The following is a 19,337-nucleotide window of genomic DNA, read 5'->3' on the forward strand; positions in this document are numbered from 1 at the left end:
ACAACATCCAGCATGCCACACCACACTGTTTTGCCTTGACATCATACAAAGCAAGTAGCATGACCATGCACCTTGTGCCCAGGCAGGGAGCTGCTGGTGGTTACCTGCCCCTAGAGTGCAGCAGGGGCTGTTTTTGCACCATCTGGTGCAAAGATGCCAGCAAGGGCCTGAGAGCTGACACACACTTCTCAGTGTGCGCTGTCCTTGCCATGCTCTGGTAGCTCCCACTCAACTCTTCATAGTCCTACCATGGCCAGCTGGTAGAAAGTGTTCAGGGTGAGCTGATGTGATCTGTGCCCTGCACAGGCGTGAAACCCCCCTTTATTTTTAAGCTTAAAGATACTAACAAAACAAGACACAGTGGCAGTGTAATAACTGATATAAAAATGGGGGTTCATTGTTGCAAGTTGTTGATAATTTGTGTACTTAAGAGCTATGAACTACAAAAGGCAACATGTTCACATAACAGCAACCTGCACTCCACTTTTCAGCGGGCATGCTCCATAGAAAGCAGTACTGCTGGTTAATCCAAGTTTCTCCTTAAGCAGTCATGAAGGAGAGAAGGACAGTATCAGCAATGCCCTCAAAATACAGTGAAGTTGTTCTGCTACACTATGAAGCTATTCCTCTATGAAAAAGAGGAATTTCTCTGAGAAAAATAAGAGTAGCAGAGAAAGCCTGAAGTGTGATGGCAAAACAATACCCAGGAAAAAAAAAAACTGAACCTAAGCTTCAGAACAAGAACTCAGCTAGCCTTGTCATAACAGGTTTTGGCTAGTTTAAGCAGCAGAATTGTGCTGCTAGAACTCCAGCACAGCAAAATCAGCACAGTCTGGAAGTCTTCACCAGCTGTACATGAGCCTAGAAATGACAGGATTCACATTCTTCCTTAGTTGCATTTATTGTGCGTGAGCTTCACAGTCACATTTTACTGCTTTTCATAGAAATCATACAAATTGATACATACAGTCACATCAAAATTTGAGTTCTAAAAACAAAACACATTTGTATTCCTTACGGATACACTATAAAATCTTGGCTGCATTTTCTAGAAAAAACAGTTAAAGAGAACAGTCTAGTGTTGGATAGCAGCAAACCCTCCAATATTTATTGTATTCCATGGGGACAATCCCCATGTTTGTTGCTAATTAAACATTTGGTTATTTCTAAAGTTGTGCTCTAGGACACAGTAGGATGGATTCATTTTCTTTTGTTTTTCTTACATTCAAGCACAAGGCCACTCATGAAAGCTGCCTTCTCAGTTTTGACTAGCAATTACCCTGTCCCCACAGAGGCATTGGCTTCTAAAATAGTTCTTGGTCTACACTGGTAGACAAAAGTAATACCCAGAACAGAACTGTTCTTCCACCTGCATTCACAGTAAGCCCATGAATAGAACCAAAAATTCTTGTTTCTTCAACTTCTGAAAGACCTGTCTTCTGCTGCTTTTCACCTCCCACATACATTTAACTTTAAATCAAGATGCTGATATTTTTTTGAAGAGTCAAAAGAAGGAGGAAAGATGTACCTGATGCATCTTTAACAGGATCTTTAAATACATTCAACACAAGTTAGTTACAACATCAAAACATCTTACTCAAGTATTTTTGTATTAAGTTAGTTCAGTTGGCAGGAATCTTGTTGATCATTAGCTGAACACAGACTCCTAGTAATGGGAAAGTCATCATCCCTGAAGATCCCTCTTACAGGTTTTCAAGTCAGAATTCTGACCAACTGCTCATATTGCTTATCATGGCATTATTTTGTACCACACACTTGTGAAATCTGCTACTCTAGGACACCTACCACTATTTTTTAACTCCTAAATCAGATGCCAAATTTCCCCACTGGCACAAGTAACAGTTTCATTCCTCTCCTTGACAAAAAGGGAAAAGGAGTCTGATCTAGAAAGAATCTACCTTGTATAGGATTACTGAAGTGCACCACCTCTAACATTAGAAGTAATGAGACTCTGTGACAGACCACATCTAGCCTCAGCTTCAGCACTAGGAACTGAAAGGACATCCTTTGCAACATCAGATTTTTCTAGATAACAAATCTGTATTCTAAAAATATAAAAATACTTGGTAGTTTGAAGCTTAAAGGTTACAGCAGTACAAAATAATAGCAACAATTGAACAACATTAAACCCTTACTCCCGGTCCAACTTTAACCTGTTAGGAATTAAAAATTCCATGAAGCTCCAGAACTTTTTCTCAGCACTGATGATTTGAGGAGAGCCAGAGTGTCCAGTTGTAACAGGTATATAGTGTACGCAGAGCTCATCTTTCCATTTCTAGTTCAAAACGTGAAATATGATTGAAGCAGAGTCATCTGTACAAATCTGTCTGGATATTACATTACCTCATGTTCCCTCTAGAGCTCCAGCAGGAAATTCTGTTAAGTTTTAATCTGCTGAGATGTTAGCGCCAACAGTCTCTTGCTGAGCAGTGCGTTGTGTCGCTGAAGATACTCTATTACGTCTCCTTGCTTTTCAACTATCTCTTCTAAACTTGAATTTTCCCTTGAAATAAAAATACAGATTTCAATAACAGCAACTTTCCAATAGATGAAGTGTCAACTAATTAATACTTAAAGAAGTTACTTTCTTCAGTTTTACTTTTCTTGATCTCGACCAACTTTTGAGGGAGGAGGGAAACCTACATCTTTACGTTTAACTTCCATTTTGCATGAGAAGGCAGAAAAAGTTTGGCTAAACGTCATGCCATAGATACACAATAAGGTTATGCATTTCCAGGTAGACAGCTACAGAAAAGCTTAACTAGTATGAGGGTTCTTACTGTTTAACAAGCTTAAAGTTCTTGAGCAAGACATGCTAGAATTGTACTAACAAAGAAACCCATGGCACCTTTTACACAAACATTAAGAAGTTTATTTTAAGCAGGCACAGTATTTTTATTCAGCAGCAGGGATCATAAGCTGTGCACAATAGCTTTCTTGACTAACCTGCAGCAGTATACATGATACTACTACATACAGCGATATCTTTCACAATAACAGCATCAGTTCTTCAAAAATGCTGATGACAGCTGGAGTGGAAAAAAGCTTTGATCCAATTAAAAACTTCCTTCCAGCTAAACTGGAAAAACTGAAGAAAACATGTTTTCTAGACAAAAACCTTGCAACAGTAACCAGTAATGTGCAGTATCAACTTAAAGCACCAGAAGAGGTCCTGGTCAACAGCATAGGTCGTAGAGGTCATATTAAAAAAAACATTCTATAACCAGGGTCAACTGAAGGGCTGACAGGATTCACTTTTCAATAGACCTTAACTCTCAAGGGATGGAGAGGCAGAGTTGTATAGAGCTGAATTAAAGTAACTGTTTTGCAATCAGTTCTTAGAGGAAGTTTGCACTCTTTAATCAAAAATAATCAGTCTTTTCCTCAAATGGTCATTGTTGCAGACTCATTCCCTGGGCATTCACGGATTTCTCAGGGGAGAAGCTGACTGAGAAAGGAATGAGATCCACCGTGCATTCACTATGGTGCTTATATCAAGATGGAAGTCAGACATTGTATCAAAAATCAAGACAACTGTAAATCCTTCCTGTATCCTGGACATCTACTTCCAAGTTCCATAAAAGCATATGTGTGTTGCATTTGTCACACCAAGGGAAGTGCCGAGTATAAGTCATCACTGCACTTCCACTTTTTACCAAGGCAGCAAAAAGCAAGTCATGCTGGATTAGAAAACTCCTAAGTAAATTCCTATATGGAAATCCATATTCATTTTTGTTTTTTAAGTCACATTAGACTCATGTCAGTAACTGGAAGATGTTCAAGCAGTGAGAAGGTACAAAGGCCCAACAAGCAATCAGTCTCAGTGCTTGAGAGCTTCCTGTTGAATAGCTTGTCTCACTGTGTTTCCTTACCTCCTCTTACCCTACCCACCTTAAAAGTTCCTTCCCAAACTGTAAATATATTCCAAATTCCTTGCTAGAATCTAATGTCCAACTGCTGGCACAGAACAAAGCTGCAAAGCTTTCTTCATGTATCAACTGCCCATAATATATTTCCTTCCCTGAAAGAACTGGCTGAAGAAGCTAGGCTTCTGTAGGCATACTTTAAGTAACAGTATAGGACACCAGTAACTTTCCTCAAACTCCCATATAAAGTCAGCTAACCAGATTAAGCACAGTTATTTCTGTTAAAGATTTATGCAAACAGCCATAAATGGTAGAGTAACTTCTGCCCTCATGTTTGAAGATTTCTGTATCATAACAAACTACAGTTACTATGTAGAAAGTACAGGGTTGTGCTGCTTCTCATTTATGCCCATAAAATAGCAGTCCTAAGTGTATAGTTTACTCCAGACCTATTAGTCTCACCTCTTCTTTGGTTGCCATATTTAAGATTATACAAGACTACAGAATGTAATGCAATTACAGCAGCCAGCATTACTTATATGCTACGGCTGAACACAGCACAAGATTAACATAGAAAATCTCACCTGAAACCAATTTCTGAGGTAATGTGACTTGGGTAGGCATACATCTTTTCTTCTTCAATTATGTCAGGTCTTGGCTTGGCACGATTGAAGTTGCTTATCTTCACTGCAACAAAGTTTCATAAATTAGTTGGAAAGCAACCAAAAAAAAAATTCCCAAAACCCCAAACAAGAAAAGCTTTACCCCAGGCTCCAAAATTTTAAATACAAAAAAAAATCTAAAGGAGATGGTTATAAGATTGCCTTAGGATAGGAGATGGAAAGACGATAAGGGAATCAAGGGAGTGGGGAGGAAGGAAAGAAAAAAGCAGAATCTCTATCTACTCCATTTCTGGAATGGCTTTGAATACAAGTTAGGGGTGGGATATTTTTTTTTTTTCTTGGAGGGCTGGGGGGGTGTGTAGTTGGGTTTTTTTTTTGGTTTGTACTGTTTTGTTTTTTTTTCCCTCCTTCTCCTTAGTCCTGGTGCTTAAATGACCACAGAGAAAGCATAAATGGGGGGAAGCTTGAGTGTACTGTAAAATTTAATCTATCGCCTAAGAGAGAGTGAAAACTCAGTTGCCTTTGAGAGGGTACTGAGATTTGAGTCTCCAAATTCAGGCCACAAATTAAGCAACCTGCCATAGATACCAATATCTAGGTCAGAATTTAAGTTAAACTCTTTGATAAATACCATTTTAACCAGAGTGCCTCTAATGAAGCACAGCTTGTCTGCCGGCGCTAAAACTAGGGCAGACTTGTTACAGAAAGCTGGAGGGGCTCAGTTCAGCTTCACACTGTGAACCTTGCAGTGCTGGCTATCAGAAGTTTAAGACTCAATTTAAACTGATGTGGAATGTGAATGGGTAGGGGCAAGAGAAGCTGTAGATACCCTTTGCATTATTTCTGGAAGGAAGCTGAAAACATTTGAAACCATCCAACATAAGATTCTGATTCAGGAAATGTACTGAAAGATCTGGAGTACGTATTTCAGGACTCTGCAGGTCAGGCTGCTTGTGAAGAAATACATCTAATTACAGTCCAGCTCCATGAGAAATCCACACTATTGCAGCAGAGTAAGACTGTCCTTACAAGTCAATAATATGATGGGGTTTACTACAGGCCACCCTGCTAAAACAATGCTAAGACCCTCCAGAGGTTAACTACAAGTTAGGCTCAAAGGTTAGTTATTTCTATGATAGTATTCCTCGACAAATAAAGCCATGAAGGAATGGATGTGGAATTCCCAACATGAGTTGTTTGTGGGAATGTTAGTCTTTTATTCAAGTGATATTAGAAGTATGTAAGAAAGTCATTAAATACATATATTTAGTAAACCTTTTAAAGCCTGACTCCCTGTCCTATCAATAACAAACTTAGAATAGTAAGCTGACATTTAGAGCTGTCTGTATCATACTTCATTCCATGCACATTTACCTCACTTGAGCAATTTATATATGTCAAGCCTGTTATAAGTCAATCATAGCAACTCCCTGTATATTTCTGAATCCCTGCCTCTGCATCCTACAGCTATATATACACACACTGCTGAACGGAAATATTTTTTTAAAAGGCAGTAGTACTTCACAGGACATTAGGCAGCATACAATTCATAAGATACAGCAACCTTCTACAGGTAAGAATTTACACCTCATGCTGTTAGTTAACTAATAATTCCACTGGGGGGGGAGGAGTCTATGAACTGGTGCTACCTTCCCTCCAAAACTGAGGAGTAACATACTAACACAAGAAAGAATTCCTAGTGCAAAGTGACCTTACTCTGCCCATTGTTGTTAAGCAACATTAGCTGATACTATCTTAACAATGGTATCTAAGTGCTTGCCTTGGATTGGGGCACACCAACCCTGGGCAGAGGACTGCTCTGAAAACTATCCTACTGAAGAAGCTTCATGCTTTTCCATCCAGGCACATACTCAGCTCAGAGAAAAGAGCACCCGTGTCACCACTACAAATTCTCCAGCTATTTTCAAAACTGGCCAAATAAATTTGTTTTCTTTGGTATAGCTTTAGCTTGATGCTTAAAAACTTAAAAACCTAAGACAACCTACCACTGCACACAGAAGACACAAATGCAGTCTCTGAGCTTAACTCAGCATGGTAAGCAATGGATGGAAAACAAGTTACACTACCTACTGGAAAGGGCAGCCTAGCATGACTGGAAGGCCTCATATTGAGGGTAAGAGTTCACCCTAGTTTTGCACAATAGAATTTAGAGAATGAAGCTTCACACTGTTCTTTTGAGGCTGATGAGGAATAAGGCAGCTGTTTTCAAAAAGGAACTGCCTTACTCCTTCCTATTAATGCAGCTCTACCCCTTCTTCCCCTTAACTCCAGGGCTCATTAGATCCTCCAAGCCTCAAACTGGAAAATAAAGCATTACATTGCACCACTTCCTAGTATAAGCTGGTTAAAGAATCTGATGGTCACAGGAACTGGCACAGTACAAGCTAGGAAACAAGACCCTTCTGGTGACAAGTAACCAGAAAGACAGAGAGCTCTTAAGGAATTCAAGGCTCAAACCTTAACCTAACCTTTCCTGCCAGCATAACAGGTACATAGTGTAGCTCTTTGAGCTCCAAGAGCCCTCAGGGGTGAAGAAGAAAAAAAGAATAAAAAAAAAAATGCATTTCACTGGAATTCCTGAGGTTCTATTAAAGTTCTGCAGTTTATCTCTTATTTCCTGAGTTTCCCAGGAAAGTAAGTATGCTTATGCAAAGAAGAGATGATCTCCAGCATTCTTGGAATAGTTCTCTAGGACTGCCATGCTTGTGATCCCTCATCATTGCCTTTATTCCTCTAGAGGACAGTCTACTTGAGCCACGCTGGTCCATTCAAAGGAATGTCAGAAAAGCCTACAGCATTCAGACTTCTGCACAGTTGTAAGAGGAAGATGTAGTTTAGAGCCCAGACCTTATTTCTTGTTCCATTTTGATTTCAATTACTGTTGCAGAAGAGTTATTAGATTTTTTTCCCTAGATGACGAAGCTACTTATCAGCATTTCTTTGTGCATCATTAGATTACTAAGAAGATAGCAAAGTTTCCTTCGCCAAAAGAAAACTGCATCCTAGATTACCAATTATGAAATCACAAGAATCAGGTTAAGACAAATATCTCATCATCACAGAAATGGCTTTTACTTTTTAAGCTTCATGCAGTCCTGAAGGAGGCATTTCCACTCTCCATCCTACTATTTGAATAAAAGTCAGGAGCAAGCTATAAGTTTTGCCCATTAGTTTTGCTCTCCCTACCCTACCTCAGAGAAACCACCGATACCAAGGCCACTTAGCTAAGGCATCATCTCCCTGTTTGCGCCTGTAAATCAGGAAGCAGCACTATAAACTAACTCAAGAGCAGAAACTGCATATAACTTAAATAGACATGGACTGCACAGTAAACATCTCCGTTTTTCTTCAGGTAACCAAAAATATTGAATTTTTTAGTGTCTTGTACCTTTCCAGTGTTTAGCTTTTTTTTCCCAACCTAGGTATTTGCATTAGAGTTGAAAATTATTTGGGTTTACGGCTTGCATTAAGATAGGATCAGAGGAAGCTACCTGGTTCAAACATTTATTAATGAACTTCAGATAGTTCTTCAGTAGTTTAATGGAAAGAGGTTTACCAACTCTTGGCAAGTTCACACCAAATCTAAGAACAGATAACCTTACAAGCCAACAGTGAAGTACAAAGCGATGCCCCAGTTTCATGAAGCAGTACCTTATTTCAGTATTAGCACAGATTCCAAAAGCCACAATTTTTAATTTTCAGTTTTTTCTTAAATATTCAGTAGAAGGAAATTCCATTTTAGTGACAATGAGGAATTGTGTGGGATCAGGGAAGGAAGAAAACACTGGAGAGTAAAGCACAATCACATTATCAACTATGCAAGTCCCACATGTAAATCCAAGAAGCAGTTCTGATTAAGCCAGATAGCTCTTAATGTATCAGAGCTTGTGCTGAATGCATTTGAGAACACACTGCTAAACAGATAAGCCTGTTTACAGAACGCTTTTGCAAAAATTATACTTTTATAGCCACTTCACTGGATCAACAGCTTCAAGGTAACATGGAACCTTTACTTAGGAGCACTTGGAAATCAAATCAAGACTGAAAACCTTCCCATTTGTTTTGGATTTACCTTACTTTTCCTTCTACAAGCACAGAATCATTCTGCATTTGTAGTTGCAGTAAAATGCCCTGGGGTATCCCAAGTGAGCTACTGTGAGGGCAAACAGAACAGTGGAGTAGCAGCTACAGTAAGTCTCATTCAAGAAGGCAAAAATTGCCTCTCTCACCTGTGTAAATCACTAAGCATGTCAGTGAGCTAATCAGTTCCAGGCCCAGGACTCCCAGGATAAGATACAGGTACACTTTACTGTGGTCAGGAAAGGAATGCTGCATTGACAGAATCAAAAGCAGGGCTGTATTACCTAGAAAACAAATGTAATATTTTACAGTTGTAACAATGTCATTAGCTGTTGAAAGTAACTTAGTGCTCTCTCATTCCCAGTGTCTGAATTAGCCTGCAACATCTCCATAATGCTTTTCATTTCATATCATACCTGCCTCTTTGGGAAGTTTCCTAACATAGGTGATGCAAGCTTACAACTGCTGGCAGCAAAATGAGGTTTTGTTTCAGAATTTGTTTGTAGTGGTAGAGAATTACAAGTTTTCCTATAGGTTTCCTGACTTAAAAAACAAGTGGAAAAAATGCACTCAAAATACCTCATACACATGTATGGGCTTAAAGAGTTTCTAACCTTTCTGCTACCCATTCCCAAAACTGCTTGGAAACTATTTGTTTCTTTCAATTCCTAATAGCTTAGATCAGTCAGTTCAAAATCAGAGCATGTTTTCCTTCAGGTGGGGGAGGCTCGAGTGTATTTAAGTGAGGGTAGCAGAGCGAAAATGCAAACACTTTCATTTCACAGGGAGATACTTACATAGGTTTCTAGTTGCCTAGCTATTTTAATACTTACAAGTTACTGAAAGTTTAGCTGAAATGAGAACAATTGGTCAAGGAACACAGAGTGTTGAGTTACAGACCTAAAACGTTTTTAATTCTTTACACAATCTCTTATCTTGATACCAAGTGTGACAGGTTCTCTTCTTTTCTGTTAATACACTTGGTGCTTTATCCAGACACTTGTATTAAGACCACTGATGTAGCTAGGGAACTGCACAGCCCTGTTTCATGCTGCATTATATAACTGAACTGCCAGGATGGAAGTGTCATCAGCTGCAATTAGCGTGGCAGGCACCTTCTGAACTACAGATGATCTACATCAAAAGTCTACAGCACACAACTGATTGCACCTAAACTGTTGACACATGCCCAGAATTTGTCTGATAGGGGAGCAGTGGGCTCCACCCAAGACTGCAAACAGGGCTAAGTATTCCAGACTAAATAGCATTAGACTGAAGTAGCCCTTTTACCCTTTTGAAACAAGCTTAAGCGCCAGCTGTAGCCTGACTTTGTTACTGCACTCCAAACACATCTTTATCTTCAGAGCTCTATCTAGTGGCCAGAGCCTGAAGTTTTGCACATTTGAGTAGCTCTTTTAGTGACTGGGCAGAAAGCAAGCTAAGGTTTATATAAAGCAGGACTAGGTAACTTATCAATTCTCGTGAGAAAATTTCTACTCCAGTTATTCAGAAAATCCACAGGAGAGAGGTGGGGTTATAAGAGGCAAAAATGTTGTAAAAGCCACCACTGTTCCCTTTTCCACCGCTATTTATATGTGAAAAAAAATCCCTTCAAGTTATATTTGCTGAGGTAGTTTGTTAGAAAACCTACAACCAGTTACTTGTACCACCACTTATTCTGGCTTCACTCGCAATATACAATATACAGTGCTAAACCACTCTTATACACCATCCTTTCTCCATAGAAAGTTGGAGGGAAAAAAAAAAAGCAGTCAGAAGTAGAGATGAATATTACACACAGCCCCACTGAAGATCAGCAAATTGCTTATTTTGCTGATTTCAGACAGCTGTTGAACAACAGGCAATTCATCTGTTTCTACATGAACTGATGAGCTTGAAGCAAGTAGCACACTTCCTGGAAGGACTAGCACTCTTCCCACATATCCAGCTAGATATGTGTACACAAATTGAGTACACAAATATGAGTACACAAATTGAGATCACTGGCAGCCAAACACAGACCTGGCTGGCTGAACATTTTATGCCTGAAGACTAGATGCAAATGCCGAGCTGTTTTACTCAACTTCATTTTTCCACTAGAAGAGCTCTTTACAGCATGCATCTGGCAGGCCAGAAAGGCTAGCCAAGAAGTCCACCTGATTAAAATACCCTATATAAATGCATATTATATATTATGAGCTTTTAAAAACCTGCCTATGAGGATTTATAAACAAACTGTTCAGTCTTTTCTTGTATCATAGTTTAAAGCTTAGAATAAAAAAAAAAACAAAACAATAAAACAGGAAAATAAATTCACTTTACCTGTGGAGTGTATCAGCAGTGGAAGCCTTTTTAGGCATCTTGTGGATCGGTATATTGAGAAGTAACCTCTGCTTCTGACTTTACTGTGATGGTGCTGGATGTATCGTTCAAAAAAAACATGCAGAGTCCACAGAATTACTTTTGCAATGATGATGACAGTCTGCACTTTAAGTGGGTGAGTATAGTTTCCAGGGCATTTATCCTGATTTGGATTGGGGTAAGAACAAAACATGGCTGCTAAAAATGCTAGAACAACAAAAGCAACCTGGAAGAGAGAAAAACCACTGAAAGTCAACATTTGACTACATATACATAAAAAATATATACATAAAGACAGGCTTATGTAATTTATTCATCATACATTACTAAATTAATTTTATTAGAGTTGAAATAATATACAAAACGTTAGACAATTACTACAACCACTACAAGTCGTTCTGGGAACATACTGGTGACCGAAACTGCCAAGTAGCAAGATTGCCTTCCAGGATGGTAACCAGTTTCCCGCAAAAAGAGAGCTGAGAATTACCACTCTTCCCAGAATTTCCTCTAAAGCAATTTTACTGTTCCTCAAGTCTCCCATTCACAGTGAACTTATATTTCTAGATCATCTTTTCTATGCTGTTTCACTTTGAGGGGAATACTTCCTCAAAAAAAAAAACCAAAAAACAAACCAAAAAACCCCAAGAAACCAAAAAAACCCCACATCTTTTTAGACTCAGTTACACTTCTTATTGCTTTGCAAGTCAGCCTCATTTTCTTGGTTTAGTCTAGGTTTCTTTAAATTGACATAAGTGAATGTCAACACTTAACTGTACCCATTGAAGATAATCACTACATTCTGACATTAGAAAAAAGTGAAACATTATAGCAATTTAAAGTTAATTATTAATACTGGGTAGGCATCTTTGCCAGTTGGCAATCTCTTTAGTGTATTTACTACCTCCCCCCCCCATTTTGCTCAGAATTTGTTAGAAGGATTATAGTCAAATTGCGTATATACACTTATCGCTTCAGACTAGTGTCATTATGCCATAACTTGTTCTGTCTTCTAAACTTTGCTCTAAATTTTCAGCATCAGCAATTTTTTGGCCAACTGGAAGAGTCCTGGGTGCATGTTATCTGGGATATATGTATAAACACAGGGCTTGTTTAGTCTTTATAGAACTTTATCATACAAAGTACTGTTTTCATTTCAGTAAATAAGAATGATACTTTCTCATCCTGCTTCATTCTACAGAATTGAAATATTTTAAAAACAGAACCGAGAACAAAAACAACTCTTACTAAAACAGAAGTAAATCAAGAACTTCTAAATACAACAAAATCAATTTGCCTCAAGCCTGCAAAAGTCTAATACTTATAGTATACTTAGCTTAAAAAAAGTACCAAACACATCAAGACTAAAGATGGAGGAAAGCATCCAATTTTCATTTGCTATCTTATGTATCCATAGAATTAAGTATGGAAACAAAGAGCCCACCACCCTCTTGAACTCATTTTTCATTTTTTTGTTACTTCTCAAGCAACTTTATTCACATAAATTAACCTTTCAGAACCCTTAATAACTCTCAATACAAACTGCCCTTAGCTTGCTGTGGTTGTGAACAGAGTCGTGCAACTGGGAAGGGAAGAAAGAAGGGGGAATAACTCACAGAATCACCAATACCCAAGGGAAGCACTATAGAGGACAGACACAGAAGGCATGAAGGGAATTAAAAAAAAAGTGTCCTATATTATCGATAAGACCATTACTTCAAATGCAAATTAAATCCCAAATTGAGATTGGTTAAATTGCTAGATTAAGTCAAATAAAAGGGTGGTTTCTCAAAGCATTTATTTAATCTATTATTTTACCACCTTTTCTTACAAAGCTAAAAATAATCCAGCTAACCCACATTTTTAGTCCATTTACTATTTGGTTTGCTATTTTAGAACAGTTAACACATCCAGTTCTACTCCCTCCAGCTGTTTGGAATCTATTTAAAGACAGAAAATGGCTATATTAAGTCAATGCAAGCAGGAATGGCCTAGCACTGTAGCTCTGCTAATCTGCTACAGCAGCATATGTGTACAGAGGAAACACGTAGCTGGGATTAAGAGTGGCATTTGTTAAAATATGATTTTGCTTACATTTTGGAAAAGTCCAACAGCATGCGCTTTACTCCAGTATAAAGGATTTCAATATATAAAAAAGTATTTAGATAAAAAGTCACATTTAAATTCAGTTTTGTGTATGTGCATACACAGAGAAGATTAAGGAAAGGCAGGGTTAATATAAAGGAATTTTCTAATCCATACACTTCATATTGCTCTCCAGACTCTCCTGATAGGAGCTAGAAGCCTGCAGAAAAGCAAGGCTTGGCAAAAGAAAAGCCACTCAAAACCCCCACCCTATCACACTCCAGCATATCCTATACATAGCTCAGAATTGTATGTAACCAGGCAGCTGCACCAAACCAGCTACATTGCCAACTAATTCCATTTCTTGGTACAGTAGGGTGGAGAAGAAATGCTCCAAGTTTATATATAAATTACTTTAGAGATTAATTACAACAGTACCACATAACACTATGGTGGTTTAACTTCTCCAGGATACTCATCCCTTTGGTAGACTGTCAATCAGAAGCTAACCTGGTGTCTCCACATCCCACAAGGCTTGTGGATGTTCACAGAAGCAGCCAGGTAAGAAATTCTATAAGCTTATTTTTCCCCCATCCATCTTTCCATCAAGAAATGGTACTATTTTATGTGGCAATTATAATGTTATATTTCACCAACAGAAAATGTTACTTCCCCATTTTGCTCCAAGGACCAACTGGCCATTGCAGCATGTTCAGCGACTGCAACAACACTTCACCTGGAGAAGTATGTGTTGACAGAGGCCTCAGCAATTTTCTCTCTCTTCACCTCCCCTCACTTCTCTCCATTTGGAGAGGAGAGGAAGTGGTGAGGACAGAAGAAACAGCAGTTTCCAGGGATCTGGGTGACTGACATTTGGCTACATCCATGATGTTAGTAGATAATAAGGACCTAAGGCTAGGTGGAAAAACGTCTTACTACCATAGCAGAATCTACCTTCTAATGCAGACCAAGTGCCATCCTAATGGCACCTCCTAGAGGAATGGGAAAGCAGTGAGACTGGATACAGAGTTTCCACTGGGAATTTTGGAAGTTTATTCAGCAGAACAGCAGAAGTCTTTCCTAAGCCTATTTGACAGTAGTAATATTAAGATCCTCTGAGATGCAAACAAAACATTTACTTCAAAAATTAGAAGGCTATGGTATATTGTTTGAACAGTTTAATGCAGCTGGTCAAAAAGAGACCTTAGAGGTTGCTATGTGCTTTTAAAGCTCTGGCAGAGTACGTCTTGCAGAGCACTGGGCATGGCTTTTTTTGCTTGAGAGCAAATGAATCTCTGAAACAGCTAGCAATACATATATACATGTCTTGTGCACTCTGGCTTTATACATATACTACCTTTAGTGTTAGCAGCATTACAGAATCATTTAGGTTGGAAAACACCCTTAAGATAAAAAACTATTTATCTAACACTGCCAAGTCCACCAATAAATCATGTTCGTAAGTGCCATGCAAGTACCATTGCAGTTAGATCCTATCATCAGATCTCTTCAACCTTCTTTCATGCTTGGTTTCCACATACAAAGCCAGCAATAAGCCTTCTCAGTTTACCAAGGATAAACACACTAAGCAGGAATCTGCTTCTGCCCATCAGCTTCAAGAAGGCCTTCCTACTGTGAGGTACAAGATTTCTACTTTATCTGTGCCTTTTACCCAGAATCCCCAGAAGTCAGATCCGGAAGTAACATTTGGATTCCTTTCTCTCTCCATTCACTACTCTGCAAAACCCCTGTAATAAATCCAACATTACTTGTTTAGTTATCATAAGAAACATCTTACACCTTCCCCCTGAATCAAGCTCAGCCTCAAGGAGGCATGGCACCAAAATTCTTAGCCCTCTATAACTAGTCTAAGCACTTCTACAGCAGTAATACTGCAAGTAGATTTCCAACAGCATGCTACTTAAAAGTCTTTTCTTCCTAACAAGATGCATCATAGCACATTAGTGTTGACAAGCAATCAGAATAAGAACACAGTATGTAGCATATAAACACATACACTAACAAAATTCATTGGCAAATAGGGCTTCACTGGTTTGGAAGAACAACATATGCAAATCTCAGGAGAACTCTGTCTATATGAATGGTAAGAATTCGGAATAGTGACACCAAGTTTTCATAAGGAAACCATGCTGAAGACTTACATGTATTAGCAACAGAAAATTGGCAAGCAGAACTGCTGGGATAGCATGAAATCTTGGCCTTAGTTGGGAATGCAATGTATGAGATGATATAAGTGGTGCATCCAGTAGTGGATCATCTTCCAAACTCTGTGTTATTTCCAGGGAGCCCTGGAACATAAAGGAAGGGCAATGAGTAATAGCAACAGGTAAGCTCTAAAAGTACAAAATTTTAGCAATTTCCTGTTAACAAATCAAGCTTTCAGGGGTGGGGGAAATCCCACAAAAAAAAAAAAACAAAAAAAACTCACCAAAAAAAAAAAACCAGCCCAAAACTTACCTAGGTTAGTATCTTCAGACAAGCTCTTAAATTCTAGGCTTATCATAACTTTATGTGCTAGCTCAGTCCCTGAGGAACCTGACATTAATTTACTCCCCAACATTACTCTGGGCCTTCAGGAACCTTAGTCTTTAAAGTATATTAAAAGCATTTCAGCATCACTCCTGAGATATGCCTTAAGTAGAAGTAAGTTTATGTGAAAAGATGGGAAAAGTGACAATCATAAGACTCTCATATGCTTTATACAGGTACTACAAAAATCCTTGTTATTCTTACTTCTGCCCAACTACAGTTAGAAGCAGTAACAAAGCTGCAGTGTACCAGTATAGTTTCAAGTGATTCAGCCACTGACACTACTGGCATGTCAAAATGCCTGCACAGCAGTAGCTGAAACTGAACTGAGGAAAGAAAGCAGCAGCAGTTCAGAGGGAAGGTGATGTTACCAAGTGCTAAGCAAGACATTCTCTGCTTTCACTAGAAAGCATGTGCAGCCCTTACCTGTCATGTTAGTGCCATGCACTGGGGCTTTGATTTCACAAATCAGCAAGATGTTGTGGCTGTGTAAGTTTCCAGAAGTAACTTTCATTAAAAAAAAAGTATAACTAAGTATGTGTGGAAGGAAAACCCTTTCCTTGTGGATAAGGAACTTGCCCCACTGCTACACATCTGCTCCTTCCGGTCCAGGGCAAAGTCATTCAATCCACCTTAAGCTGAAAATACACAGTCACTATGAATGCTCAAACCCCATTCAGTGACATAGTAAGGGAAACAAGTTCCCCTCTTAGCATCTTGTCATGCCCTATGCTACCATTTGCTTGCTTCAAGATAAAGAAATTCAAGACTCTATGATTCCCAATCAAGTTTTGACTGCTCTTCTCCTGAGTGATGCCCAACCATAGCCCAGAAAGAAATAAAAAAGGGCAGACTCCATCCCACTCCAGAGTCCTTACTGTTCAGAGAGACATGCCAGATTCACTGGGTTATTTACTGGTTTTAAACTGAGAACTTGTCCTTGCCATAGCAGAAAGCAGCATAAGCCTCAAGGGACATGAGGCATGTCATTCTTCTAAGCACTAACACAATAAGAAGTTCTAGGATTAGACCTAGGTTTATACTTCATATTAACTGGGACAATTGTAGATTGGCTCCCCAATATTATTTCATCTACAGACAGCTAGCTACAGTGAAGGAACATCAAGGCTAATTTCAGTCAGCAATAATTTTTATTTTAGTACTGTGAATGCCACACTTGCCCAATCATAGAGGAGCGTAAACAGGCCTCCCTCATCCATCTGATGCCTTTTAATTAGCCTGGTCTTTAAGTGCAAACAACCCTTGCTGAAATACCTGCATGCTAAGAGGACCTCTTACTGCAGGACTAATGTTTACGAAAGGCATTTCTCTTATGTCACCGACATAAAATCCAAAATAAAGAGCACACAGATGCCCTCTATTCCTCATCTCCCATTTTCAGGGGTCAGGGATAATTTTAAGCTTCAAAAGCAAGAGTGCGGGACAAGCACTCCAGCAGTCGCTACATCTTGCCTCATTCTTTCCTATCACAGGATTAATTGCACAGTTAACAGCTAACACCTCCCAAAGACAATGACAGTAGGCCAGTATCCTTTGTCTCAGGGGAACAGGTGAGCTCAGCATTTCTGCAATACTATGCCAGATCACCACACTCCCTCACAGACAGAGCATTATTAGAACATGTTTGATGATGTTACTTACTGCAAGACCAGCTATAGTCCATCTTTGCATCCTGAAATACAACCAGCATTCAGAAGCTCTGACATATGACATAATTTCTCTAAGTAGGTATTACAGGCAATGTGGGGAGGAAGGGAACTAAAGCAAATGATGATTCCACACAGGTAATCTGGCATTAAGACAAATTTAGTAAGTGTCCTAATTGGGAAAAACAGAGGTTTCATTGTTAAGATGCATCAAAACACCTTAAAAAAAAAACAAACAGCAAAAAAACCCAAAACAAACAAACCAAACAAACAAACCTCCACCAACAAAACCTAAACCACAAAACCCAAAACCGAACAGGCCTTTCTATTAGGCAATGATGTCACCACAGGCATGGGTTAAGGCTTCAGTCTCTTGGCTCCCTGGTCCACTCCCAGCCATGTGACCACCAGCACCAGAAGGGCAGGAAGCAGGCACAGGCAGAGCCAGGGGCAGCAAACCCTGCCCGCCCCGGCTTCCCGCACGGGGTGGGACTACAGAGAAACATTGCTTGTCAGTTTGTTGGTGGCGCCGTAGACAATCATTGACACGCGGTGCTCACAGCACATAAACCAAAGATAACGCTTACAGGACTTGTCAGCTGAAGAAGGTAACCCAGAAGAACTAAATCCACAGGAACGGCCTTGATTAAATTAATAACCACCATTAAGAACAGCCGCACACCCAAGTTACTGGGGTACTACAGGTTCGGACGGGTGAGTGCAGCTCGGCCCAGCCAGGGAGGGTCCCCGGCACCTCCTGACTTCCGAAGCGGCCATCTACGAGACGCCTCGACCGGAAGAGGACGACAAAGCCTGACACAGACAACAGCGGAAAGACGTGAAGGAAGAGACGAAGCGTAAAGCGAGGCGCCCTCATATCAGCGCCCACCACTAACAGCAGCCTGGCCGGTCACCCAGGCGGAACCACCGCCCGGCCCCGCTCCCGCCCACCACACAGGCCCGCACTCACGTTCTCCAAGTCCTGCTGCCGCCGCCTCCCCGCCGCCAGCGCCATCTCGATCCCCTACTCCACCGCCCCGGCTGTATTTAATCAGCACCCCGAGCCGGGAGCAGCCACCGGCGGGCAGGGGCAGGCGCAGACCCCACCACCCCGCCCACGCTGTTAGCGTCCCAGCCGCTATTGGGCCCAAGCTGCGCCGCAGCGCCAGCCCCGGGGCGGGGCCGCAGACGGCGGGCGGAGGGGCCGTAGCGGGGAGGGTCCTCGCCCGGGGGTAGTGGCTGAGGTGGAGTCCCGTGCTGCCCCCTCGCTTTCGGGTCCGGCCTGCCTCGGGCCGCGATTCTTACCCTGGAGCTGACGGCTTGACACGTCGCTGAGCAGGGGGCCGGGCTCGGGCTGTGTAAGGCAGCAGCCAGGGCCCCTCCCGGTGCCGCGTTCTCCCTTGGCGGTGCTCGGTCAGGTTGACTGGGCAGCCCAGGACTGAATTTAAAAAGAGAAATAGTTACCGCAGGCGCAGGGCTGGTGTCCTTGCAGGTCAGGTGGCTCAAGGTGCATCGCAGGGAGGGGAAAGGAGAATAGCCGCAGATGCCAGTCAAAACTGTGGGTATAAAGGCAGCGTAGTGTTGCATTCTGCTTGCTGTGCAGAGTATTTTCCCATCTCCAACTGTCTTGCAGGGACTTCTTGAGGAAGGGAGGGAGTCTAAGCAATTATTTCCAGTTGATGTCTTTTGCATGAATGTGTCTGGTTGTCCCTTCAAACAACAGAAATTTTTCATAGAATAGCAGGTTCGAAGGAGGCCTCAAAGATCATCTGGTCCAACCTTTCAGGCAAAGCATGACCTAGACTAGATGTCCCAGGCCTCTGTCCAGCTGAATTTTAAAAGTGCCCAGTGTTGAGGAATCCACCATTTCCCTGGAGAGATGATTACAATGGCTGATTGTTCTCGTGGTGAAAAATTTTCCTCTTGTATCCAGTTGGAATCTCCCACAGAGTAACTTGTGCCCATTACCCCTGTCTTTTCCATGTGATTCCTTGTAAAAAGGAAGTCCCCATCTTCTGTGCAGCCACCCTTTAAATGATGCAACATGATCTCCCCTGAGGCTT

At 40.6% G+C, this 19,337-nt stretch overlaps 1 protein-coding gene across 1 annotated transcript; it reads right to left on the reverse strand.

Moving 5' to 3' along the window:
• Positions 1-882: 882 nt before the first annotated feature.
• On the reverse strand, positions 883-18,151 carry TMEM192 (transmembrane protein 192). Its single transcript, XM_057419194.1, has 6 exons — positions 17,966-18,151; positions 15,220-15,411; positions 10,934-11,198; positions 8,761-8,895; positions 4,472-4,574; positions 883-2,524 (listed from the first exon to the last, which is right to left on the reverse strand). Exons 1-6 carry the CDS (start codon positions 18,149-18,151, stop codon positions 2,401-2,403), a joined length of 1,005 nt encoding a protein of 334 aa, XP_057275177.1. The 3' UTR covers positions 883-2,400.
• Positions 18,152-19,337: the final 1,186 nt, after the last annotated feature.

The sequence above is a fragment of the Pezoporus wallicus genome, unplaced genomic scaffold, assembly GCF_028554395.1.
Source record: "Pezoporus wallicus isolate ANWC-B61680 ecotype Strahan unplaced genomic scaffold, APGP_CSIRO_Pwel_v1 contig_2384, whole genome shotgun sequence".
Taxonomy (NCBI): Eukaryota; Metazoa; Chordata; class Aves; order Psittaciformes; family Psittacidae; genus Pezoporus; species Pezoporus wallicus.

Coding starts and splice junctions, on each gene's coding strand:
- TMEM192 (XM_057419194.1), bottom strand. CDS start 18,151: ATGAGGGCGCCTCGCTTTACGCTTCGTCTCTTCCTTCACGTCTTTCCG. Junction 15,412..17,965: donor TCCGAACCTGTAGTACCCCA/GTAACTTGGGTG, acceptor TTGTACTTTTAG/AGCTTACCTGTTGCTATTAC. Junction 4,575..8,760: donor ATGCTTAGTGATTTACACAG/GTGAGAGAGGCA, acceptor ACTTTGTTGCAG/TGAAGATAAGCAACTTCAAT.